Source organism: Mercenaria mercenaria, chromosome 10 (genome assembly GCF_021730395.1).
Source record: "Mercenaria mercenaria strain notata chromosome 10, MADL_Memer_1, whole genome shotgun sequence".
Taxonomy (NCBI): Eukaryota; Metazoa; Mollusca; class Bivalvia; order Venerida; family Veneridae; genus Mercenaria; species Mercenaria mercenaria.
The window spans coordinates 67959596-67987434 of NC_069370.1; the positions used below are offsets into that span (position 1 = coordinate 67959596).

At 33.7% G+C, this 27839-nt stretch overlaps 1 protein-coding gene across 1 annotated transcript; it reads left to right on the top strand.

Annotated features, from left to right (window-relative positions):
• LOC123561359 (sex peptide receptor-like) lies at positions 1 to 27638 on the top strand. Its single transcript, XM_045353662.2, has 3 exons — positions 1 to 423; positions 23893 to 24015; positions 24314 to 27638. The coding sequence occupies exons 2-3, from the start codon at positions 23951 to 23953 to the stop codon at positions 25467 to 25469; spliced, it is 1221 nt and encodes a 406-aa protein (XP_045209597.1). The 5' UTR covers positions 1 to 423; positions 23893 to 23950; the 3' UTR covers positions 25470 to 27638.
• The last annotated feature ends 201 nt before the right edge of the window (positions 27639 to 27839 follow it).

A 27839-nucleotide genomic window follows, 5' to 3' on the forward strand; every position in this document is an offset into this window, starting at 1 on the left:
ATGACGAAGTTATGATGTATATACATTTGATCAGAAATTGATTTCTCTGCCTTTTATATTTTTCAGATATACAGCCTCCTCGAGAACAAAGGAGGACAGCAGAACTGTCACAATACCGGATAACTGCGGAGCAAGCATTGGAAGGCATCGCTGGGGCGCATTCCATTATAATTCTGATTGTAGCAATCGCGTTCTTTCTTCGAACTATCGCATTTGCCAAGGCATTTCACTTCAGTTGTGATTCGATTGTTGGAATAGTTTTGTTGTTATCTAAGTAATTGGAATACGGTTCGCAGTTTAAGTGAACCTTAATAACGTATATGAACATATACTTATTTGATGTAATATAAGGACTAACTGTTCTGTGACACTCAAAATGGCTTTCAATTATTGGTGTTCCTCTCGGAAAATTTACTTAAAAAGGTAAGTTACTTTTTTCTATGTGTGCGGTTACAAAAAAAAAATGTGTGAAAGAAAGTCATTCATTTCTTTATATCGATAAAACATAGAAAAACCATATTTATGTAATATAAAAAATGTACTAAGTATGGTACTGGAGATAAATAGTGTCTTTTAAACAGCTTGGAAAATATGCAGAGTTTACACTTGTTTTTAATGTCTTGACAGAAATTAACTCATTTGAAATAAAATAATGATAAAATCAATAATGATAATAATATCAATATAACATTGTAGTAATGATAATGTAAATAATAATGAGGATGATAATATTAAAACAAAACACAAACACTTTACTTGATGAAAGATTAAGACAACCAATTACAAGACGACAATTCGTAATCACGTCTTTATTTTTGGGAAAACTGCTTTAAAATAGATTGTAAATTAAGAATGCGAGTTAAAACGAAAATAATGTTTAAAAGTATAACATGACTCGTATTTCAGTTTCAAAAACCATTCAATCGTAATTTAAGAAAGTGTTTTAGATATTTCTTTTAAGAACACAAAACAGTTGATTTTTTTTTAAATATTCTATGTAGGTGAAAACTCCAAAATATTTAACATATTTTTCAATACATTTATTTTTAATAGAGTTATAAATTAAATGATATTTTGAAATTTAACGTGTGTACGAATCCTTTAAGAAACAAAAACAAAAGATGCTTTCGAAAGCTTGAAATTAAGTATTACATTACCACTTTATTGATTGAAGTTAGGCATCGTCCTTTTTTCATTTCTTAAATTTGATTTCTTTCTCTCTGTTGATATTGCAAATGAGAGAATTGCGTGGCACTTGATTCTATTTTGAAGTGTTAATTAATGATAAAGGTATAAAATCTTATCAGTTGCTCTAACAGTATTCATGGCTGTGTAAAGAAAATGACAAAATAGTATGGTCTCGGGTCAATTTTAGTAGCTGCGATATAACAAACGACCGGAATGTTATTTTGAAAGTGATAACCTAATCTGACGTGAATAAATTAAATAAAATCTATTTTGTTGCAATTAAGATATGCATACGAGTAAGTAATAACAGATTGCTCAGAACTTTTACATTAGGACGATTGGACATTTTACAAGGAAAGTTTAATGAATCATGTAGCCAAGTACAGTTTGATATAATTTTTCGAAGGTCTTATATCCATGTGTCATAAATATGGTAGCATATATTAACCACAATTTTTCTAAATACAGTTTTTTCAAGTAAAATGTTTATCGTTACTGTATGATATAAACTGCATGGAAATGACACAACATTAATATCAACAAAACTGCGTTAGATAACTCGGCTACTTTTATTAAACTGTTCCAAAGAATCTTTTTTACAGATTGTATTACATAAACTAAAAAACTAGAAACCAGAGCTTTGATAATAACAGAGACACGTGCAACTGGAAAGCTAAAGCAGACCCTTTAAATGAAATTAGATGTACTTATACGTCACTTTAAAGTATCGGCTTCAAATATGCAAAATAAATTTACTTATCTAACTGTAATATTCATCGATGGATTATTATATGTGGTAAACAACATATAAACAGTTTAATTTCAATATGACCTTGGCTTGCCGAAATCGAAATATAATTCTAGATTTTTGTGTGTGTTTTTTTTTTTCTTTCTTTTTTTGTAAATTAGAAATCTTACTGAAAAGATATTGAAAACAGGACTTTTTATGAAAATGTTTAAAATTTATCTATTCGATTAAAACAATTATAAAAATGTATATGACTTGTGTAAATTGTCTATAATATAAAGTCACCATAACATATTTAAATCGAATTCCGATTTCTTTATTTGCAAGCATTGTTAAATCCTTACCAATTACACTGTCGCTGTATTCGAAAATTATCTGAATACATCCAGTAATTATGTTATGCAAAAAAGCATGGCTATTCACTTCAGGTAGTTATGGAAACAATGGCGTAACGTCCTTTATTTGGATAACGTAGATAAAGCATGGACTCTGTATACGGAAATGAAAATCGCTTTATGAATTAGTGAAAACCTGGGAGTAAATTTATCAAAAACACCTGACTACCTTTCTAAAGGTAACATGTATACTAAAACGACACGATAAATTATCCCAAATAATGTCCTAAAATCGTGTAACGTGCGGATCTCATTAGTTAAAAAAAATAATTTATAGGAAAACCGATTTAAACACTATTTATACACGATGGGTTGTTATACGTCGGATGTAATAATTTAACGAGGGCGCAGCCTGAATGCAATTATTTCGTACGACGAATAACAGCCGGAGGGTATAGTGTTCAAACACGGTTTTGCTTAAAAAATTTTGATTTTAATATGTCTTTTATTGTATTTAGATCAAATACGAAAAGAACTGTTTTTAGTGCAGGTATGGCGCCAGATGATAGGTCGTCACGCTCCTTTGTTAGTACACGTCAGGACAGGAAATGATAACGTCTTTCGGAGTAATTCCTATAGGGCACACATAAAGGCGTATTATTATGCACAGCTAATAACTGACACCGTGTATGTGTGTATTAATCAAGCCCTTTTTACCGTGTAACATTTCATTTTAAACATGTTCGAAAGTAAAATATTTGATAAAATTCGAAAGCGCTATTTCTCGATGCGTACATGGCGCTAAATATCACGTAGACGTGTCGTCATCAAAATATCGTTGTGATTGTTTCAGGATTGCTGGTGTGTTACGGGCAAATTACAGATCTTTACATTTAATTTCACCATATTATAGGCCATACATTATTTACGACTGTGAGCAATTTAATTAAAAACTACATTGTAGAAAAAAATCTATGCGCGTTAATGTTATGAAAACGGATCCCATTATGAAACGTTGTGTGAGGTCAAAATTGTTCAAGTAAGTCTAGCAAAAGTAAACAATTAAGCACAGATTTCCCGAATGTTCTTAGTTTGCTCCGAATGTTTAAAAAATCATGGTTTAATAGATTCTAAAAATAGAAAAAATATTTATTTGATCCGAACGCGCAGAACTAATTTGCTGTAAAGTAAGACACAGTTTCTAACAATAAATGGGACACGTAACGAAGCCAAACTCGCTATAAATATTCGTACGAAGAATTTTTCTCACTGACAAAATTATCCCCCTTTTCTATTTTGAAAATGATCAATGATAAACATTTCATTTAGAATTTCAGAATTATGTCCATATATTTGACTGAAAGTTCCAACTAACTGTTAAGCTAATAATGTTACTTCATATTTCGAGTTAACTTACTAAATACTCCCTTTTATTTTAACAATATACTCCTTCTTTACTTATAAAGTGTAATATAATTGTTTTAAAACATTCTGATTGCATTAACTTTAAAACAAGTTATTAGAATGATAAGGAAAGTGCATATGTCAGATCCTATAATTCTGCCATTAATTCAAGTTTTTCTATGGCTGTGCTTGGGGTGCTCTTTGCTTCAGGGAAATCCACCCTTACCTTTTCTGTTTTTAAACTCTTAGAAAATTCCTAAAAGTGTCATTTCCTTCATCAAATGCATAGAATCTAATAGAAATGGCCACGTTAATATAAAACGTAGACTCACCGAAACAAAATTATATATCGGTGCATTGATGGAAATGTAAATAATTCAAAATTACACAATAAAAAGACAAACAAAGTTAGGAAAAAGATAGAAACGACAATACAAAATCTGCTTAGAGTTTTGTCCTACAGACAACAACATAATTCAAGGCACATACTGACCTTGACGAAATTACAAATTCTGCATTAAGTACTAAATACACATCAATTGGCCTTTTGCATAAGCTTCTACAAATTTAGACGGCAACAGCTATCTATGTTAAACAGCTGAATAAATGAAATAAATGTTTCAACTAATAACAATGTTATGTGTAATCAAGTTTTACATAACTCTTAAAGTGTACATTTGTATACAAATAAAACCGAGGTCTTTAACCAATAACTCTATTCAGTTACCTTAATACGCCAAAAGAAGAACGCAATTTTATTTCACCCTGGCTTAAATATATGTGATACCAGTAACCGACGAACAAGTATTTGTGACAAATTCCAGTAAGAGTTTTGTGGCTTTTCTTGGACAATGGAGGATATTCAGTGTGTAGTTGTATTTCGTTTAAGCCGATTCTAGGGTGCGTGAGAGTTGCTGCACCTTTCATTATCTCTAATGGACAGAGTCTGCTATCATTATGCTTGCTTGCTTGCTTGCTATGCTTCCACCGAATCCTTTCAATGATTTTGTTTTGAAACAGTGTAGAACTGAAACTTACTACCTTCGTACCCCATGTATTATAAATCATACAGTAATCTTCAAGATACAAAGGAGTGTTTGTGTTTTACGTCTTCAGTAACAAAGAGCCCGAAGTACTGTTAAGCTAAATAATATAAATATAAGGACTTCCATATTAAAGATCATTTTGTATTTGAAAGATGGAGTAATATCCTGAATTTAATCTTGACCGAATGAGATATTAGTGTAAATGATATGATTATTCGCGATTAGGGCATTAAAGAAGAATAATTGCACGTTTAACTAGTTAGTACTACAAACCAGACTAATTGGCTACATCCATCTCAATTCATTTAAGTCTGTAGAATGGTTCTACCAAGGTACGAACATATTCACATTTCTGACGCATAGAGAATAAGCAATTCTCACCGTAGAGTGCTCACCAATTTAATTATAGATTTGAAGATAAGACAAAATAACTACATACCGTTCAATCGGCTTCATGCATATCTCGGGGATTAGCAGCTATCAAAGCTATCTAGAAAATCAAAAAGAACAACACAGAGTTTTATTTATTGGTTAAAATGTTGGCTTCGCATTTAGTAAATAAGCGCTGTGTGAGGAATTAATACAACACTACAAGGAAGTAATAAAGCAATTTGCTGAAAAAAGTCCGACATGGTGGGCGGCACGTTTTTCTGAATTATCTGTTGTTTTACATGTTATTTATGTATATGTCTATGTCTATCTTTCTGTAAAAGACACTCATTAATTTTACATTTTACTCAGTATCTTAAAGATGATGCATTTAACGGTCTAAATATCTCGTTTGCTTGTAAAGATAAAATATATTGTGTGCTATCATTGTGTCTGTAAATATCTTGAATTGCAAAGGAAGATATGATTAGAATATATAATTCTGCCAACGATTTTTCAAACCCAACGAATATGATTGTGCTTAAATTCATATTCTAAAAAGTATATAGCACGAATTCATGTCAGAATAAGAAATAAAATCTTTACCCGAGCAGGTTAACATTCATACAATACATTTGGATATAAACAGTATTTCTCGAATAGTCCAAAGCATCTTCATAAATTTTCAAAGTACTTGTGTTTCCTATACAAGACACCTGCGATTGGTGTGCATAGACCTCGAGATTTAACCTGAAAAATTACAGACCAATATTTACTAAATGTAGTTTAAAATACGCCTTTTCTGTCCTCTCTGCGATCAATCTGCAGATGTAACAGTCATTTTACTGTGTATTGTTTCTCTTTTTCTTTACTTTTTAAGATAAAAGAAGGACTTCTATATATTCGTCCGCATGGTTCATTTTTAATTAAACATACGGAAACAGCTGCTTATAAAGGAGACATCACTGGTAAAGAACAAAACTCGCAATACAAAGTTTTCTGATAAAAATAATGACTTTGTTGATTGTCTTGGTATTAGTTTCACATGTACTTCATTTCATATCATATCTTTATGTCTTTTTCATGTCAATGTTTAAGCTTTTGAAGGTAGAGAGAAATACTTTTCAGGCATGAGTGCGTGCACCTTGGCAGAGCCTTAGTGGCTAGATTCTATACATGCCAACTCAACAACAACGCTTCCATCGAACAAAGTTTGATCAACACAAACATTATAAAGTTTGCTTAACAAAGATGATACCGACTGAGTTTGCAATATACCATAGACAGATTGAGGAGATTTCAACGGATAAATTGTTATACAGATCCAAAAATTCCTTTAGAAATCAAGTCTTGCAGACATTAATACTTCTATTTTAAATTGAAGGGTAAAATTGATGATCAAACACTGTTAGAATGATGATAATTTACATTTCAATGCTGCTTGCTTATCACTCACAAATATCAATACACAAAGTGAAAAATAACTTAAACCAAAATGACGCATGATTCAGAAGTGTGCTACGCCAAATCCCTATGTAATGTAATGTCACTGCACGTTCATGAGTTTTCAGTAAAACGCAGGATAGAAAGAAAATACGGTTATTGTTATTCAGAGCATATTTTTTTCGGTTCTTTTACACTATTAGGAAACTTGTATAACTATGGTGGCTGCTTTCTGCCATTTCGTGTGTTCGTGTTGGCGAGGCGAAATGTCGAAGTAACGAAAACACGAAAGGTCGAAATAATACTTATTTGTCGTGTGTTCGCCTTTCGAGTTTCGAGGCGAATACACAAAGTAACGAAACATTGATGGCGAAATAACGGAATTTCAGAGGCGAACACACGAACTTTTGTATTAATCACTTTTCGTATCGGCGGGTATTAAAGCTGAGCTGTTTTCGACCTTTCGTTACTTTGACCCGCCGACGCGAACACACGACAAATATTTCGTGTAGGGTTTGCCTTAATAGACTAGCTATAATAATGGCACAAAATAGGACGTATATCATAAATGAATTTAATGCCAGACCTGAAATACTTGAAGAGTGACATGTTTTATTGCATATGAAACATTTTCTATCATAAGTTGAGAAGATTTTTCGTACAAATGGTAAAACACATTATCTAGATAGCATTCAAAGTTCAGGTCGGCGTAATGATATGCCCCATAAGACTGACAGAAGCTTAATGTATGTACAAATTTTATACTAGTGATAAAATATCTACACAATGACATCTTTTATGGAATATAAATCATTGTCTTGTGTTTTAGGACAAATATTATTTTATAAGTGGTAAAAATCAATATTTAGATAACATATTCATTTCAGCAGCATATGTGTAATTGTTATGCGCATGCCTACCGGAAGGCGAATACACGAAAGGGCGAAATTGCACATTTTCGTGTGTTCGTGTCGGCGGGTCGAAGTAACGAAAGGTCGAAAGGGCGAAAACTGCTTATTTCTCGTGTGTTCGCCTTTCGACTTTGAAGGCAAATACACGAAGACACGACAAAAGAAGGGCGACAACACGAAGTTTTGATACCCGCCGATACGAAAAGTGATTAATTCAAGAGTCCGTGTGTTCGCCTCTGATATTTCGTTATTTCGCCTTCAATGTTTCGTTACTTCGTGCATTCGCCTCGAATGTCGAAAGGCGAACACACGACAAATAAACAGTTTTCGACCTTTCGTGTTTTCGTGTCTTCCACATTTCGACCCGCCGGCACAAACAAATATGCATTATTTCGACCTTTCGTGTTTTCGTTACTTCGACATTTCGCCTCGCCGACACGAACACACGAAATGGCAGAAATCAGCCACCATATATAACAGCGAGCGAAATAGGTAGCTGTTTTCCTGATCATTGTACTCCAAGATACAAAGTATATGGGACTGATGTCGAAGTCATGAATGGCAAACGTTCGACATGGGTATCCGCTCCATATCTTTTCTGGAAAGATTTTCATACAACTGGCATCAATTATTTACCCCATCTTGCACAACCCAAGTTAGTCGGTCCTAAGTCAAGGTCACATTTTACTTTGTGCCATCTTCACATCTTCTTAACCACTGGGAAGATTATCATAAATATCTTTGCATCGATTATAAACTAAATCAAGATGACGTGCGAAGTGCACGCTACAAACATCTATTGCAATTATACTTGTGTGAAGGTTTTTTTTGCATTTTTGAATTTTGGCCAATACATTTTGAGTCAATTTGCAAAATGATACACCAAGTAGTACCGAAATTTATGATGCTTTGGTATAATGACAAGTAACGTCTACCAATTATGCTCTTACTCGCGAACAGATCTGATCAGTTGTCATTTGTTAGGATAGAAAGGAACGAACTAAAGTAATTACTTATCGGTTTGATTGAGTCTGTCCTTTAGAGATAATGAAGTATGTTTCCTTTCTTATGTCACAAACATACTGTAATTGTGTTCAGACCACAACTTTGGGAACTAGGTTTTTACGTTCGCCAATGAAGAGTACTGAAATGCAGATCAATTATGTTAACTTAACAGCGCTTATCGAAATAATTGGCAACATCCTTGTCAACTCTTCAGTGAGATGAAATGTTCTGAAAGTCGGGAACATAAGACAGAAGATACAAATCTTTCCCCATGAAATGTTCATCTAATAATAACAGATATTACCATATTATAATAATGAAATCATTATACACTATCTTATTTGCTGTATACGGAAGTATTGGCGTTCGTCTCGAGTATTGGTGGATATCAACGTAATCGAGCAAATCTAACAAAACAACACGGGGTTGTTTTATCATTACAGATTTTGAAGTTATGAATATTTTTCCTATCTAGTAAATACGCAGTGTGTTAGGAAGTGCTATAACCACAAGGACGTATAAAGCAAGTTGAAGTTACGAGACAAATAAAATTTAAAAATGTTCTAAACTTTTGTACATATTTTGAATTTTCTTTTGTTCTGTATATTGTCTGCGTACACATGTATATCCATATTTTTGTGTTTCTTAATATGTATGTATAAAATAGTTAAATTAGTTAAAATAGATAATGTATGTTGCTTTCGTATTACAACAAATGCAGACAGTTGACGGGCATGGGTGGTGCACGGGCCCGTCAGATATGTGCGAGATGCAATAATAGGATCTATATACAACAAATGCATTACATAACCCTAATGGTCCCAAAAAGACCAGAAAATATAACAACATTTAGTGCAATTTTCATATAATGATGCGGATTAGCAAAGTGTTATTATCTAATTATCAAGGGCACAATGAACAGATAACAAAATATAGATAACGACTTTGATGTTTGGACAGGACACCTATATAGCAAAAGGCAAATATGAACGAGGTATTGAGTCTGAATTTGGCTATTACATTTTGGAAACATAATAGGATTATTTTTCAAAACATTTCACAGGTAATAATGTCTCCCACCACACAGTGGTATGGGAGACATATTGATTTACTCCAGTCTGTGTGTCTGTCTGTGTGTCTGTCTGTCTGTCACAAAGCTTGTCCGCACTCTAAGGCGAACATTTCTCATCCGATCTTCACCAAACTTCAACAAAATGTGTCTGCCAATAAGTGCTCGGCCAAGTTCGATAACTAGCCAGATCGGCTTAGGCACTTCGGAATAATGGCCCTTGAATTACCAAAAATGGATCCATTCATCTAGACCATTCAAAGAAACTAGTCATTTTTCGTTGGGCAGCACTGTCACAAAGCTTGTCCGCACTCTAAGTCGAACATTTCTCATCCGATCTTCACCAAACTTCAACAAAATGTGTCTGCCAATAAGTGCTTGGCCAAGTTCGATAACTAGCCAAATCGGCCTAGGCACTTCGGAATTATGGCCCTTGAATTACCAAAAATGGATCCATTCGTCTAGACCATCCAGAGAAACTAGTCATTTTTCATTGGGCAGCACTGCCACAAAGCTTGTCCGCATTCTAAGTCGAACATTTCTCATCGGATCTTCACCAAACTTGAACAAAATGTGTTTGACCATAAGACCTCGGCCAGGTTCGATAACTAGCCAAATCCGCTTAGGCACTTTTGAATTATGGCCCTTGAATTACTGATTGGATCCATTCGTCTTGACCATCCAGAGAAACTAGTCATTTTTCATTGGGAGACATGCGCTTTTCTCAAAAGCATCTCTAGTTTATATGTAAAGAGGAAGACGTATGCCACGAGAAAGCCGTGCTGCCGGTTAACCCAAAGTCGTTCATTTCGTATTGCATTTTTCCCTCTGACCCGGCTGATATCGTGTTAGTATGAATAGATATATGGCAGCATGCTTCTTTTTGAAAGATCTTGCTTACGTAATACTGAAACAAGATGCCAAAATCAAGAAACTTGTGTTGTATAATGAAAGCTGTTCACAGCTTCGGGAACATTAAAAAGTAACCTTTTGAAGAACATACCATAAACAGCTGTCATTTGATTAATAATCACAATGATCTGGCGTCATATAAGGTGGACAAGTTTAATAATATTGAACAGTTTATCATACTGAAATGAATTGATTTTCTTATTTCTGTTCACAAAACATTCTTGAGACAGATGAAGTAGCGCAATAATCTTACATGCAGTTCAGCAGCTGTAAACTGTTTGTAGTCAAGACTCGTTTGATATCAAATTATATATTTGACATTACGAAATCTGTAGGCGGGATATAATTAGATAGCTAAGTAACCGACAAACTTTATAGCGTCATCCAGATGTACTTCATATAACCTTCTTCCAAGCTATTCTTTAGCCTGATTAAGATTTGTACCGTGATATGAAATGATGTGTTGGTGGTCCTACCGCACGGTTTTCCACAATGGTTTATGCACTCACATTTGATTCCATTTACAAATCACAATTTTTAAAGCGATGTAACCGTTTTTTATATGTTATATGTTTCTTATGTGTTTCTGTTGGACGTTTAGAGCGAATGATATAATGTACATGTATTGTCATTCTTAAGTAAAACATTGTTGAAATATATCGAACAACGGCACCATTCTTTTTTCAGTTCTGGTAGTGGATGCTAATGCATAACCGCTTATGTGTATTAACACTTTTATGTATCAAGTACAGAAATTCTAGATCGTTGACAGAGTAACATTTAATGAAATACACGTGTATCTTTAATCAAATAAATATTATGTAACTGATAACAATTGTACAAAAAGTTGTGTTTTATTTATATTTAAATACTGGTCTTATTAAACTACATATCAGGTACAAAAGAAAACATAAAAAGCGGTAAATTCCGAAACCTATGACGTTCATCCAACGAAATGCAATTGAACTTATTAACGCCTATTTATATAGCACATAATGAGTAGCATGATATTTATCTAATGACATGATGATTCATACTTCACATTTACGCTCATTTGTGTAAATGTTTGTTAATCATGTAAGTAGATATATTTAGATGTTATTTGTAACTTCGAACATACTGTACCTTTAAAAAAGAATTTTGTGTTTAGAGGTATTGCACTTTGATACTACCAAATTCACATAGATCAGCACTGTGTAAATTTAGATGTGGAGTTGCTCCGCTCCGAATTGAGACAGGGAGATACGAAGGTTTACCTATAGAAAGAAGGATATGTCCGTTTTGTAATGTCAATAACGTTAGTGTAATTGAAAATGAGAGCCATTTTTGCTTGAGTGTAGTATGTACAATGATATCAGAGATACACTTTTTAGTAAGGCCATAGTTTCTGCACCAAATTTTATGGACAAGAGTAATGCTGATAAAATGAAAATTCTTTTTACTTCAGATGTTTTAACTAGAGTATTAGCCAAAACCTGCTTTTTAATATTACAAAGAAGACAGTTTTATCTGTGTAAATAATATCTATCTATTATAAGTGATTACCTTTTGATGGTATTGAGGGACAACTGCTAACAGAATCAGCCTCGACAACATTTTAAAGCAGAGTATTATAGTAATATTTTAAAAAGTAAAGTTGTGTCTGATTTGTTGTCTGAGGCATTTGTTGTTCAATTTTATCCATGGGTATGTACATAGTAGTGTGATATTTGTACAAAGTTCACTACTGTAAAAATAATCTTTTTATCAATTATTACTATTATTAACTTTTCTTACATATAGTGTTTCTATGACACGATATTGTTAGAACATAGACTTAAAAGGTTGGAGTCATTTTCAGAATAAGAATGTTTGCCTTATTCGAACATGAATGGATAACAAGGGGCTTTATTACTTGACAAGACAAAACAGTTGCTTTAATATAGACCACACTGGGTGTCTGTAATCAACAATAGTTTGTTTTCTTATGAAATCCACAATTAAACTGGTAGATTTTTGTAGTTATTGTAAATTTAAGTTCTGTCTAGAAATTTTTCATACAAGTGCATACATATTCCTCATTTTACTTAGTATGCTTAATAATTGTTAATGGATTGTGACTGACTGAATTAAATAACTTAGTCATATGTTCATTGAAATATGAATTTGACTTCCACTTAACATATCAGTACACTCTGAGGTAACTTTCCCTCACCAGTTTCAATCACACACACACACACACACACACACACACACACACACAAACCACACAGACAAATGCAGACACACATACATATACACATGTCTGTACTTTTCTAAGTAATCTGGTTACACACATACACACTGGTCAGTATGTTTTAAGTCAACTGGTAACACATACACACAGACACCTGCACACAGACACACACTGACTGAATTAAAAAAAAACTTAGTTACTTTCCCTCACCAGTTTCAATCACACACACACACACACACACACACACACACACACACAAACACACACACAAACCACACACACAAATGCAGACACACATACATACATACATACATACATATACACATATCTATACGTTTCTAAGTAATCTGGTTACACACATACACACACCAGTATGTTTTAAGTCAACTGGTAACACATACACACAGACACCTGCACACAGACACACACTCAAGCACTCATAACACACAAGCACACACTTGCTTATACACATAAATCTGTACTTGTTTAGTAATCTGGTTACTTTTAATGTATGTATCGTTATTTTTACTATTTTATACGGGTATGTCTCTTATAATTCTAAAATTGAATTGCCATTTACATGTGTTTTTAATGCTGTGATATTTATTTATTTGTATATATTTGATGTTTGTAAATGGAGGAGACTGAAATAAATAAATAAATAAATAAATGTAAGAAGTGTAAAATGGTTGTAGTAATAGGTAGAATGCACTTCTGCAATCACTTAAATAGGTAGACGACTTGTAAGAAATTGAGCAAGTGTACAACTGTTTGTTGCAAGATGTGAACGCTATAACTTCAGTTGCAAGTCACAGTGCGCATAGGCTAGATATTTAATTGCTATACATGCTCTTTCTTGAAAGTGAAATTTTAGGGGAAAATGGGGAAATTATTAACGAAAGCATGATATTTTGTACAACATGTCTTTTATCATAGTAACATCTATTGTTACATTTCATTTCTCATTTATTGATAAAATGGTACAACATGTGGCATAATTTTTTAGAAGAGTTTAAAGAAAACTACTGCTTTCTTTGTTCTTTATAAGTAAATAACATATATGTATTATGAATATGTTTTATTAAAATGTCCGTATTTCATTTCCTGTGAAGAGAAAGCACGATAATTGTGAAATTGTACTACTTTGATATATTAACGAATTACTGTTCGCTTTAATTTGTCGACGAAATTACACCGATATCGGTAAGAAAATAAATAACAAGTCACATGTTTTTTTTTCAGTGTTAAATATTTGACGCTGACCCATAGCATATATAAAAAGATATTTCTGTAGAATTCAGATATCTATAGAAATCAATTTATTCCGTGACCATTTAGTTATCGAGTTGTTGATATTTACATGACTTTGCTAATAAAAATAAACATTATATTCTTTTAGTGTCAAATGTTTGTGAAAACAAGCTGGCAAATATCAACGTCATGCTCGCCATTATTGTAAGTGTCGCAGCACATTTTTCCTTGACTTCATCACATTATCAATGCTTTTTTATATTATCGCCAGGAAGAAATGCTGAAAATATTATAATTTTTACTTTTTTGTTAAGGTACTCTCTATATATTCATTTATTATTAAGTGTTTTTTTGTGTTTTCGCTAAATAGAATGAAGTTGTACATTGTTTTGTAATAGAATTTACCTCCTGTATTAAATACACTATCAGCTGTATATTTTGGTACCGTGTCCGATACACCGCAAACTGTTAAAAACTGAAAACTCTTTCACTTAGATTATTACAGTTATCATTTTTAATTGTGAAATATTTTTATTAACAGTTTTTGTAGAAAAACAGGAAGTAAGATTATGAAAATATGGAATGATAAGATAGATTATGGTTACATATTTTATTTTGAGGTGATGTTGAACAAGACTAAAAAGCGTACCACATGCTATGTTGTATTAAAACTTGAATTAAATTCAAAACAGTCAGTACTAAAGGAGACAAACAAAGAAGAAAAAAGGGATCGATGAATTCCGAATATTTTATATGATAGTCTTAAGATGTTACATAAGTTTACATGAAAAGATCTTCTAAGATATCGTTCTAATAATAGTAAGACCGATTTTAAATATCTTTTAAGAATATACAAGTGTCAATCTATTCAACACTTTGAATTCGAGAGGCCCTGATTTCGGTCTTTAGACTTAAGCATTTAATATCATTGACTCTTTAACTAAAGAAAATGTGACTTAAAAAGCTGATCCCTATATTTGATCCAAGTGGGAAGTTGTCAATTTGTTTGCTTGCGACTGGCGCCGTTACATAACTGAAAAAAGATGAAATGATATGAAACACTGATCAAGCAATTACACAATGTAAATGGTAGAACCCCTTTCCGAAAATTGTAAGTGTCGTATAACCGTTTTTGGGTCGGAGTGTTAGTCCAATGAATCAGGTAGTGCTATATCTATCAAACTGAAATCAACGAAGAAAGTAAACATGTTTATGAGTATAGTTTTAACTTTGAGCTTAGATTTAAATCAGTGTCTATTTAAAACAAACTTTCATATGTTTCTATTATAGCATATATTTTTATTTAATTTCAGCATTCACATGTCCGTATGAAAAACGTCATTTTCAACATATTGCAGATCTTTCCTTCATTAAATTCTGCCAGCTAGTTTAACATTGCTTTCTTCATCTTCTTAACATTCGTTTTTACCATAATATTCCTCATTTAACTAACAAGTGCATTGCCTATGCTTTTGACCGGTTTATAGCTCATCACTACATTTGCTTTGCTAAAGTAAGGAAAACTATTTTCTTTCCGATAGTCATGCGGGAAAACACCTTTGAACGTCAATTTCAATTATCAAACGAACATGAATATAATAAGTCCTTAGTAAATGTACATCGTTATCGGTCTTTCCATAAAACGTATCTAACAAGCCTTGTGTCTTTGTTAGGAGCAAGTTGTATTATTATCTTTTCTAATTATTTGCATCACATATCCTTTTTATTATTTGCAAGTAAATCAATATTTCTCTGTTTGAGTTTCCCTTTGGCTGTAATACTGAAACCAGTAAATATGACGTGCCGCTGCACACACTAATTACATAGACGAAACATGTCTTTGAACTTGTTTATAGTAGACATTGACAAATAGACTGATATACATAATTAACCGATACGTATTTTTGTTTCTATTAACATTGGGATTTCAAAGGATTTCCCTCATCAAGGAAAGAATAAAGGAATGCGTAACATCTCTCCATACATTTTACTCGTTTGTTAATTAGTATTGTTCACTTTGAACATGTGGAAAAAAATGCACTGTAGAAAATTAATTGATCCATAATGACATTCGACAATTTACAATACTATTTTGGCATTTTCCAGTTGCCGCCATACTTCATATGAGCAACCAGCAAGGTAATGCCGTATCGCATATGGCAAACACGCAGTTTTAAGGAAATTTCCGTATCCACTAACCTAAACAAGAAACCGTAGGTTTTGGAGGGTATCAATTATTTTGCTTGCCTCAAAAAGAGTCTCTAAGATTTGTTTGACTATCCCACAACGGTTTTAAGTGGCGAGTGGTGACAGTAAAAAATCTCCTCGTACTTGGATTTAATTTTATATATTCACGGATCATGAAGTCTTGTTAGCTCATCTGTATTATAGAATTACGCGTAAGCCAATGCAAAGAGTTAAGAGATGTTGCATATGACATAAAGGGTAATGGACCGGTAATGACGCTCGAAAATTCCCGTGCGATTACGTAATCTTGAAATTCTACTTTGGTATTCTTCGGCAGTTACTGTAGCGGCCTTTCGTTACAACCGGGAAATGCCGATATCACATACGGTGAACAAGTAAACTAACGGAAAGTGTCGGTTACGATTACGGGTGTACTTAGACTGTATTCGATGTCGTAGTGCCGTTCAACGTCACTGGCACCAGAACAGAAAGAAAATGCATCTGTACATGTTATACCAAAACCCCTAGGTATTCTATAAGAACCATGGTCATGAAGGGGAAAATATACTAACCCGTTTCAATCGTGCATTTCTCAATTCAAGCGCGCAGTTCGGTGAATGGGTACCTAGTATAATGAACAAGCGATAATTTATCTTCCGTCGTGCACCAGTCACATTGTCTCAATATTCCATATTGCTGAGATTATCAACATATTTTATGCTTTCGTCACGTTACAGAAAAATCTTGCTTGACCTTCCCTAATGAACATCCGGTCTAGAGGTCACGGCAGTGTGCACATGTTTGGCGATATGTAAACAAACAAAATCAGAATTTTAAAAAATCACAATTTTACACTAAAACTCGAAATGATGAATGAAATTCATCTTGTATATGATTTTTAATTTGAAATCGTACATCGGTCTGCATCTGTTCTGTTTATTTAATTCATCTTACACATGCTGCATTTTCATAATATAGCAAACACGTGTAGTAAAATGACGATTGACATACATGTTCACAACACCCAGTCTTAATGGTTTTGTAATCTAGAACGGAACTTCACCAGGGAAGTAGTTCAAGCAAGTTTTTTTAGTGTAACGTTGAAATTACAATAAACTACGCGTTGTTTTTCTAAGATAAGATGTATTGAAGAAATGTGATCGGTACACAATGGAAGATAAATTACCACTTGTTTGATATCCATAGTACACATTTGCCGAACGGCGTGTTTTAGGTATGAAATGCGCGATAGAATACCTCGGGGTAAGGTATAACATGTACAGATGCATTTTCTTTCTTTTTCCTGTTCAACGGACTTAAAAAAAGTCTTTTATCATGACCTTTTTTATTTGCGATCTTTCTGGGTCTTTAAGTCCTTTAGGTTAAACAGTAGTAAATAAATTTGTTAGATGCTCTATATAAAGTAAACAATCTTTTTAGAGCTATAGCACATTGCAAGCCCCATTATAAAAAGGGTTTACCAGCCCTGTGTTCTTAAATGACATATAAACCACAAAACACCAAGAAAACAGGGGTCATGTATATTCTTAGAGAGATTATTATTGTCTGACAGATCAACACTAAATATCTTCCAAACTGACAACTAAAATCTGGTTATGAACACGTGTAATAAGGTTTGTTTACATTTCTATATATTAAAAAAACTCCTTATAAATGCTACCAAAATGTCAAGTATAGGTTAGACTTACACAGTCTGTTGAGATCAAACATTTGCAATTTTATTTTTTTTTTAATATATATCAACTTTTCTGTGGCTCCCTTTTACTGTGGCTTATCTGTTAGAGACAGAGGCTAGAGATATTGTAAATTTTATCAGAAAGTGGTATCAGAGAGGATTTTATTGCCAAGTGCTTTACATTTAATGACTCTAACGACTGATGCAAGTCTAAGTCTGCAATTAAATACAAGCAGGGACTGGCTTACATAAAAGATGAAAATGCATTAACTGAAAACTTGGGATTCTTTTTCTTTCCGCTGCTTGATAACCAATTTGTTACTATTATACTTACATAGCTTTCTGCTTAGCCAATACTTAGGATGCGCACATGGTGCGTCACATTTCATTAACTCAGTCAAATAAAGCTAGCTGCTATTACTTTGATGCGCTCAGTGTTTCCAACAGATCTTTTTAGATTTTATTTTACATAACTCGGGGGCGTTTTTTCCGTCTAAAACACCATCATTCTGTCGCACATAACGTCATGGAATAAATTCTCGTCTGATTCAGTACTTTATTCACGTAGAAATGTATATGTTTTTATCGTATAGCTATAAAATATATGGATATTGAATGTTTTCCCTAGAAGGATCATTGTACACTAACATTTTCTGACAATATGTTTTATGTTGAAAATATGTGACAAGTCTTGTAACAAAACAACACCGAATGACACTTGAATGGAGATTGATATCAATTTAAGCTGTGATATAATGTACCTGTTTATAACATGTGTCCGCGTTTTAAAATAACGACGTGCTTTACGCACTGTTCAACACTCAGCGATTGATTTACGATATATTTCTCAGTAAGCGAGCTACATTTTTCCTCCGTGAAGTATAGCGGTAATCGTAAAATGATATAAAATCTTATATATTAATTTCATGTTACCCACCTTGAAGATTATAACAACTGAGGGATGTATGATTAGTACCGGATAAGTACCTTGTAAAAACCTACCTATGTTAAGAATAGTGGTTGTTTATACTAGTATAAATACAAACTTTAAGCTGAAATGTTGACAAAATATGGGTAATTTCTCTCATCTTATCTCTTTCATAACTTGTAACGTGACGGTCGTTACCAGACATACATTGGTCAATTTAGTAAGATGTTCAAAATAATACCAGCAGGTCTTTCAAGCACGGGATAGTGTACGCCTTTAGCATGTTTATAAAAAGGACCTCATTTGTGACAGACTAGTAACTTCCTTAAACTCAAATGAAACATTTTTTACAACATTCATGGTGTTTATTTATCATCTGGGAAAGTTGAACTCTTATAAATAGTACATGTTTACCACATTCGTATTCAGATAGATAATGTAAGCGTTTATCTCTCCCGGTAAAGTGGGGTTGAATTAATCTGTATGCACGCCAGTCTCCAAACAAAAATACATTGACATTTTAATTAAAGTGCTGACGAAGTCTGTCAGACTAGAGAGACCAGTAAAGCCGCTGACTGCAGCTATGTGTCAGTTTTGTAATGGATGGATTAATAGACAAGGAATTTATACACATCGAATGTTTAAAGTACAGGAAAAAAATGACGCAGATACAGTTATATATTTATTTTGCTTCTCTGATGACCGTCTTAATTACGTTTTTATAATTGTAATGTCATCTATATATACTAACTCTCATACACTTTTGCAATCATCAAACTTTTCATATTGAGCCCAATAGTTTCTTACATGTTTTGTGGTTGGATGACGTCACCACTCTGTGTGATTTCCCATTTTTAGCTCGACTATTCATAGAATAGTGAGCTATTGCACTCGCCCATGCGTCGGCGTCGGCGTCGGCGTCGGCGTCTGCGTCCGCGTCCGCGTCCCGATTTTGGTTAAGGTTTTGTATGTAAGCTGGTATCTCAGTAACCACTTGTGGGAATGGATTGAAACTTCACACACTTATTCACTGTGACAAACTGACTTACATTGCACAGGTTCCATAACTCTATTTTGCTTTTTTACAAAATTATGCCCCTTTTTCGACTTAGAAATTTTTGGTTAAGGTTTTGTATGTAAGCTGGTAACTCAGTAACCACTTGTGGGAATGGATTGAAACTTCACACACTTATTCACTGTGATGAACTGATCTACATTGCACATGTTCCATAACTCTATTTTGCTTTTTTACAAAATTATGCCCCTTTTTCGACTTAGAAATTTTTGGTTAAGGTTTTGTATGTAAGCTGGTATCTCAGTACTTACTAATGGGAATGGATTGAAACTTCACATACTTGTTCACTATCATGATCTGACAGGCACTAAGCAAGTCCCATAACTCTACTCTCTTTTTTTTTCAAAATTATGCCCCTTTTTCGACTTAGCAGTTTTTGGTTAAATTTTTGTATGTAATCTGATATCTCAGTATCCACTGATTGGAATGGATTGAAACTTCACACACTTGTTCACTGTCATGATCTAACATGCACTGTGAAGGTCCCATAACTCTACTTGGCATTTTTACAAAATTATGCCCCTTTGACTTAGCAGTTTTTTGTTAAGTTTTTGTATGTAAGCTGGTATCTCAGTATCCACAAATTGGAAAGGATTGAAACTTCACACACTTGTTCACTGTCTTGATATGACATGCTGTACAGAGGTTCAATACCTCTACTTTGCATTTTACAAAATTATGCCCCCTTTTCAACTTTTGTATTCATTCAATTGACAAGGCTGTTGAATAGTCGAGCGTTGCTGTCCTCCGACAGCTCTTGTTTTCTTAGTTCTCTAATTTGTATTTTATTTCTATTATAAGAATGATTATACCCATGCAGTCATTTTATCAGTCTGCATATCAATTTACACACATAATAGTTTTGTACGTTCGCTTTTGGCGAATGTTTGTATTTGTAGATCTGTAGCGATTACAGTTTTCATCGGTTTCAATTGTACATAAAACATTTTATGCAAACAAGTGATATATCCCCGTTTTGTTTCTACCAGCAAGGCATTTTTGCAAGAAAATGATAATTCCGGTCAGAATCAAACCTTTCGACTGCTATTAAGTCAGATAAATACATCATTCTTTTGTATCAGACTGATTAAGGTACGTTAACAGGAATATCATTATGTCTCCCCCCAACTGAAAAATTGTTGAAAAAGACGTTTAACCCGAACACACACACACACGCACACACACACACACACACTCCCCAGCTGGGGGAGACATATTGTTTTGCTCCGCCCGTCCGTCACACTTCATTTCCGATTAATAACTGGAGAACCTTTGACCTAGAACCTTCAAACTTCAAATAGTGGTAGGTCTTATGGTGTAGACGACTCTATAGGTTTTGGGGTCACTCCATTAAAGGTCAAGGTCAAAGAGGTCTTAACATAGAAAACTATTTCCGATCAATAACTTGAGAACTAAGTGACCTTCATAGGAATTTCATTGGACATGCAGACTAGATTACCCTTACTGACTTTGGGGTCACTCTATTACAGGTCAAGGCCACAGGGACCTGAACATGGAAAACCATTTCCGATCAATATCTTAAGACCCACTTGACCTAGAACCTTCCAACTTCATAGAATGATTGGACATGCAGAATAGATGATTCCGATTGAATTTGGTGTCACTCTATCTAAGATCAAGGTCACAGGGACCAGAACATGGAAATCCGTTTCCGACCAGTAACTTAAGAATCGTTTGATCAAGAATCTTTAAACTTAATAGGTTTATGGGACTTACATAGTAAATAACCCTAAGTGTCTTTGGGGTAACTCCATCAAAGGTCAAGGTCACAGAAGCCATCTGTCTGTCATACTTTATTTCCAACCAATAACTGGAGAACCATTTGGCCTAGAACTTTGAAACTTCATTGGGTGATAGGGCTTACAAAGTAAATGACCCCTATCATTTTTGGGGGGTTACTAAATAAAATATCTAAGTCATAAGAGCCTGAACATGGAAAACCGTTTCTGATCAATAGCTTAAAAACCACTTCACTCAGACTGTAAAAACTTCCTTCATAGAATGATTGGAAATGTAGAGTGGATGACCCCTATTGATTTTTAAATAACTTGATCAAAGGTCAAGGTCACAGGGGCCAGAAATTTGAAAACTCTTTCCGACCAATAACTTGAGAACCACTTGGCCCAGAATGTTGAAACCTCGTAGGATGATTTGACATGCAGACTGGATGACCCTATTGATTTTGTGGTCACTCGATCAGGGGCCAGAACATGGAAAAGTGTTTCCAATCCATAACTTGAGAACCACTAGGCCCAGAATGTTGAAGCTTTTTTGGAAGACATGCCGAGTAGATGATCTCTTTTGCAGCCAACCAAAAGTATCTTCTGGTTATAAAGTGTTTAAATAGTGACGTTCATTGTACTTGAAATACCAATTTTATAATTCTTAGTAAAAAGTTTGCAGCGTTCCCTTACATGGCCTCATTTAACTGAAGAATATTATGTTATGTTCTTCGCACCCGAATCATAAAACATTTCGAATTTTCCTCCATGTCAGAGGACTCTCAGACTGTTAATGACAACTAGCGATTCATGCATTGATAATATATTGATCATGTAAAATACGAAACAAACCAGGTACCTTGAGAGTTTCTCTCCGTTCCTTATGCTATATTTCTCTATTCAAAATACGTTTTAGGAGAAAAACTCTATAAAACTTGTCTTTCGTTCTAATCCTTTCCATCAACTGTACTTGTTATGTTAGTATATAAATATCACTATGTATATTGTTGGGAATAAATATGTTTAAATCATAATACCCTTTTTCACGGTAAGAACATACCGATACGCTACAAACGATAAAACTAAAGTGGAACATTGTTATTGACGTCATGATGTCACTTCTGCTTACGGATGTTTATTTCCCGCACTTTGCGTACATACTCTAGTATAAGAAAGAGTGCTACAATTTGCTTTATTGATCTATTATTTGTAAAAAAAACGGTATGCAAGCAAAATAGTCTGTCAGAATAAAAATCATATATGCATACGATATGCAAGAAAAAATTCCGTCATATGTTTACGAATCGGATAGAAACATCCGTCCCTCGGCCATCTGCGCATGGGCGGTAACTCGGCAAGGCTCTTTACGGCCCAATGCGTAGGTACCCTCGGGACGGATATTTTTATCCAATTCGTGAACACATGGCAGATATTATTATTATGTAAATAATTTCGAAAACGAAAAGAAAATATTTCAACACTGAGTTCAAGTCCATGGAGGCCTTTTGCAGTCGAAGTTTAAGAGGAGAATAGTTCAACTTACTAAAAAAAAACCAATGTTTTCATTTGAATGTCGACCAACTTTGGACTGAATCCGAGGTACTTTAATCATTTACAAAAAACTATCATAGTATATAAAATAAAATGCAGCTGATTGTTTTCTGAAACTGTAACGTTAAAAATAAGGTACAACGAAAATTTGAGAGGACCTGATTCACATCAACATCAAGCGTTAGTTCACTACTTCCCTAATATACTGATACAGAAGTGGATAAAAGCCACATTGTAACAGAAGTAAATGATTACTGCGTTCAGAGATAATGCAGAAAAAAACAGCGTTAATGTTTTTTAATCTGTATAGATATCGTTGTAGCCAATTATTTGTATCCTTTAAACTATCAGAACTTTATACATCACGAAACTGATGCTTGATACATTTTTGTTTTAAACATACTATGAAATCGTTATTTCGAGGGCATAGAAATTCATTTTTGTACATTGGGACTAACATTCATAGATGTCAATGTTAATTTAGATTTCTACCTTCGTTGGGGATTTACATAGCCAAGGAATCCACGAATATTAGTCCTTCAAGAAAAAATACGAATTTACAGTGTTTTTTTTGTTTTTGTTTTTTTTTTGTTGTTTTCGTAAAGGCAAAATACGGAAATAGTTGATTGAAATTGACGCTAAACACAAACCTTTGCAGTCATAGAATAAGAACATCAAGCATCAGGGTCTTTTATAGGAGTATAATTACTTATAAACTTACTAATGCCATATAAAACACAGCGTCATTTACCATTTATGGAAAGGTATTTAAACACCGAAAGAAATAACTAAAACATGTTTTCCTGTTTTCGTTTAGGTAATTGATTGATCAAAAGCTGCAAAAAAAAAACGTGTGAGGACATCTACGTACTGGTATGGCAGGTGCAGATCACAATATTACATTCAACAACAGCTATACGTTATACAATAACATTTCCGGGTAATTATCTTCCGTTAGTGTTTCATGTGTTTTTTTTAAATATTCTTTATACTTAAACAAATTCGAATTGAACATGGGCAAAAGAATTATTAAATATATTTATAGATATGGCTACTTTATGTGAGTTTTTTTCTGTATATAATCATGATTTATGATTCAAGTACAAAACAATTTATCAAATACAGATTTATATATAAATTTCCCGTTGCGTTGTCTAGATTCATCTCCGGTGGCATAATACACAACGAACACATGCTACTAAAATTGATATGATTATAATGTACATTGATTATTTCAGGAGGCGCCATAATATGACAACAGATGGCGAACTATATGGAGATGAAATATACGAAGGACCAGTACCGTTACATTTCGCTAGGCTGTTTCCCCTCAAATACAGCGTTCCGATAAACGGTTATATTGCACCAGTATTGGTTCTTCTCACAGTTGTCACAAACACGCTGGTCATCGCAGTTCTCCTTAAAAAGCACATGCGGTCACCCACAAACGTCCTCCTTGCAGGAATGGCATTCAGTGATATGTTGACGGGTGTAATACCGTTACCTGTATTTATATATTTCTTTTCAATGGGTCATTACAATGATTTTGTCCCTTTAGGCTGGTGCTTACCGTATAAAATGCTGTATGAGAACATACCAACCATATTTCACACAGCATCCATCTGGTTGACAGTTGGACTAGCTGCGCAGAGGTACATTTATATCTGTCATTCACTGCAAGCGAGGACTTGGTGCACGATTCCGAACGTTTTGAGAGCTACAGTAATTGTGTATATAGTAGCATTTGTATCACAGCTCACAAGGTTTATCGACTTTTACACAGTCCCTTGGACCGTACCAAGTTACGTTAACCCTAACGAAACATACCAAGGATGTGTTTACCAAACTCGAAATTGGGCGATGAATCACATGGATATGTATCAAAATATATATTTCTGGTTCAGAATAATCTTTATCCATCTTGTGCCGTGCATATCGTTGGTGGTACTCAATGGATTGCTGATATCTGCCATGCGAAAGGCCCAGATAAGGCGCATGCAGCTTCTGAAACAAAATAAGAAAAGTGAGTCACGAAAATTAAAGGAAAGTAACTGCACTACCCTGATGCTTGTTGCAGTTGTCGGTCTCTTTTTGTTAGTTGAATTTCCGCTTGGTATAATCATGACATTATATGTCACTGATAACACTTTCGATCTGAAACTCTTTTCGGAAAATGTTTACAGCATAATGACGTCAATGTCCAACTTTTTCATTCTTTTAAGTTATCCATTAAACTTTTTTATCTACTGTGGAATGAGTCGTCAGTTCAGAGAAACATTTAAACGGTTGTTCAAAGGTGGTCCCATGCCAGTTGATAAAGAATGTTCGCAGTATATGACTCTGCCAACAGAAAACGGGAAAACCGTTTTTAGTGGACCAGAGACGGCCTTGTAAAGAAACGAAAAACCACTAATTGATTGCCGAAAAGAGATACACTCATGTATATAACATTCTGAAACTACACCTTTATCATCATATTATCATATAAGACGGTAGAAATGATTGACATGAATACAGGAGGCGTTTTTGGCAGTAACAATATGAAAATGTAATTTTTGAATACTTAGTAGTTCTCTTTTGTGACAGAAGAAAGGCAGAAAACAGCCGTTTTTAAAACTAGTAACGCGGCATGATTTCTTACTGCTGTTGAGTAACTGAATTACTTTATAAGAACGATTTTGAAAACTCGAAACAAAGATAAATCGTGTCATTTTATACGTGGTGTTTTAAAACGGGAATGGAAAATGCACGTTTCTACTCGTGCTTCAGGGTATGTGATCATGTCTTTATACGCAAATGTAGACATACCTTCGAAATACCTCTAAACATATTTAACATCTTTATTGGTAAACATCAAGTACAAATGAACACCTAAACAAAACCACGGAGTATTTTATTACATTTTGCTTAAGTAGTTTTTGAAATACCATAATTCCTAATGCCATATCGATGCAGTGTCAGATGGACAATGATAAAATATATGACACTATTTTAATTGGTTTTATACAAGTTTGCATATTATGAATAAATTTCAAGGCGACGGTCCATCTTTTATTCCTAAAAATATTCCGAGCTTGTGCTTCTGTCAGCATGAGATAATAGAAATGTTAGATCACCAAACATTTCCAAAACAATATTAGATAAGAAAAGTGCCGCGTGTTGATAATCAAAGTGATAGATCATTCGTTTGACATATCCGTATAACCAGTGTACTGCTTTAAGGTGGTATTGGACTGAAATTGTGATATTGTATTGTGTTTAGTTTCACTGAAGATTTGCATGTGTCTTGGACGATTGCTTTGATTGCCAGACACTTGTTTTATCTGATCTTTTCAACTTTGCTGCTTGTAGGAGGAGCAAAGTTTTAAATGTGTACATTGCAAGTTGTGACTTTTCGTTGCTAGAGTATGCCGGCTGGAGATACACAAACATGGAAACGAAATGTGTACATTGCACGCTGTGACTTTTCATTGCTAGAGTGTGCCGGCTGGAGAAACGCAAACATGGAACAGATCTTACGTTTTCAACTCTAAACAGCAAGCGGAATGTTTAAGCGCCATGACAAATATACAACCAATATTTTACACAGTTTTGTAGTACAAAAAGTCTCAAAACAAACATGGTATCATCAATCTTGGCCCCAGTTTTACGAAAAAACTAAAGATATTGCTTAGCTAAGTCATTTATTTCAACTGCTTGCTCTCTATTCGTCTATGTTTACTTTTTCATCTATATTAGAACCGCATATGATTATTTTATAGATCAAAATACAACAGTTCTGAATTTTACAGAAAACGAAGTATCAAAATAAGGAATATACTTAGGCAAATATTGAAGTTCTTTATGTCGTGCTTAAATAGAAATATCATATATGCGTGACTGAAATAAGTACTGCAAACAAATACTATTAACCAAAAATAATTTAGCTACGACCGCATTGTTATAATAGAAAAAATCAGTGTGATATACCAATAACTTAAGCAATAGCACGACTTTAAAATAACAGACTTAACTGATTAATTAAGTTTTTTTTCATGAAATGGGGCCCTGTATTGAAACATAATACGAATATATATTTCAGTTACGGAATTGATAACTAGTTTCGAATCTCGAATACAAATGCAGCTCTGAAAGACAGTTTGAAAGAAATCCATGGAATTTCTAGGTTATTTTATCGCGTAGGAGATGTGTATTTACAGTAAATTGTTACAGTTATTGTGCGATGTTTGTTTTGCCTTATATGTTATATAAATATATCTATAATTATATAGGTATCAATATTTTTTTACTTTGATGAGTGATCGTGTAATCCATAATTGTATATAATGTTTGAAATACAAGAAATTACATTTCTAGCTAAAAGTGCTAGTTATCAAGGTAGTTGTGTGCGTTAGAGCCACACTTTGGCTTCAGTGTAGTTTTTGATTGACATGGCTAATACTTTAAACGTCATTATAACTGAGAAAGTTTTAAAACCTATAACATGCGTTCTACGTAGACTGCCTGAAAGAGAGCATGATTTTGATTAAGTTTTATAAGTTAAATCTGTGCAGAGAAATAAACTTTTTGTAACATAATTATTAGCGTATTAGCGTACTGGTCGTGTAATTTCACTGTTAAATGCTTGATTTATATTTATATTTGATAATACCATTTTTTTCAGAACAATATTCATAGTTCTGGGTTAATGTATGTCAATTTTATTATATTAAGCGTGTTATAGGATGATTTGCACTTTTTACATATAGCCATATTAAAAATGTA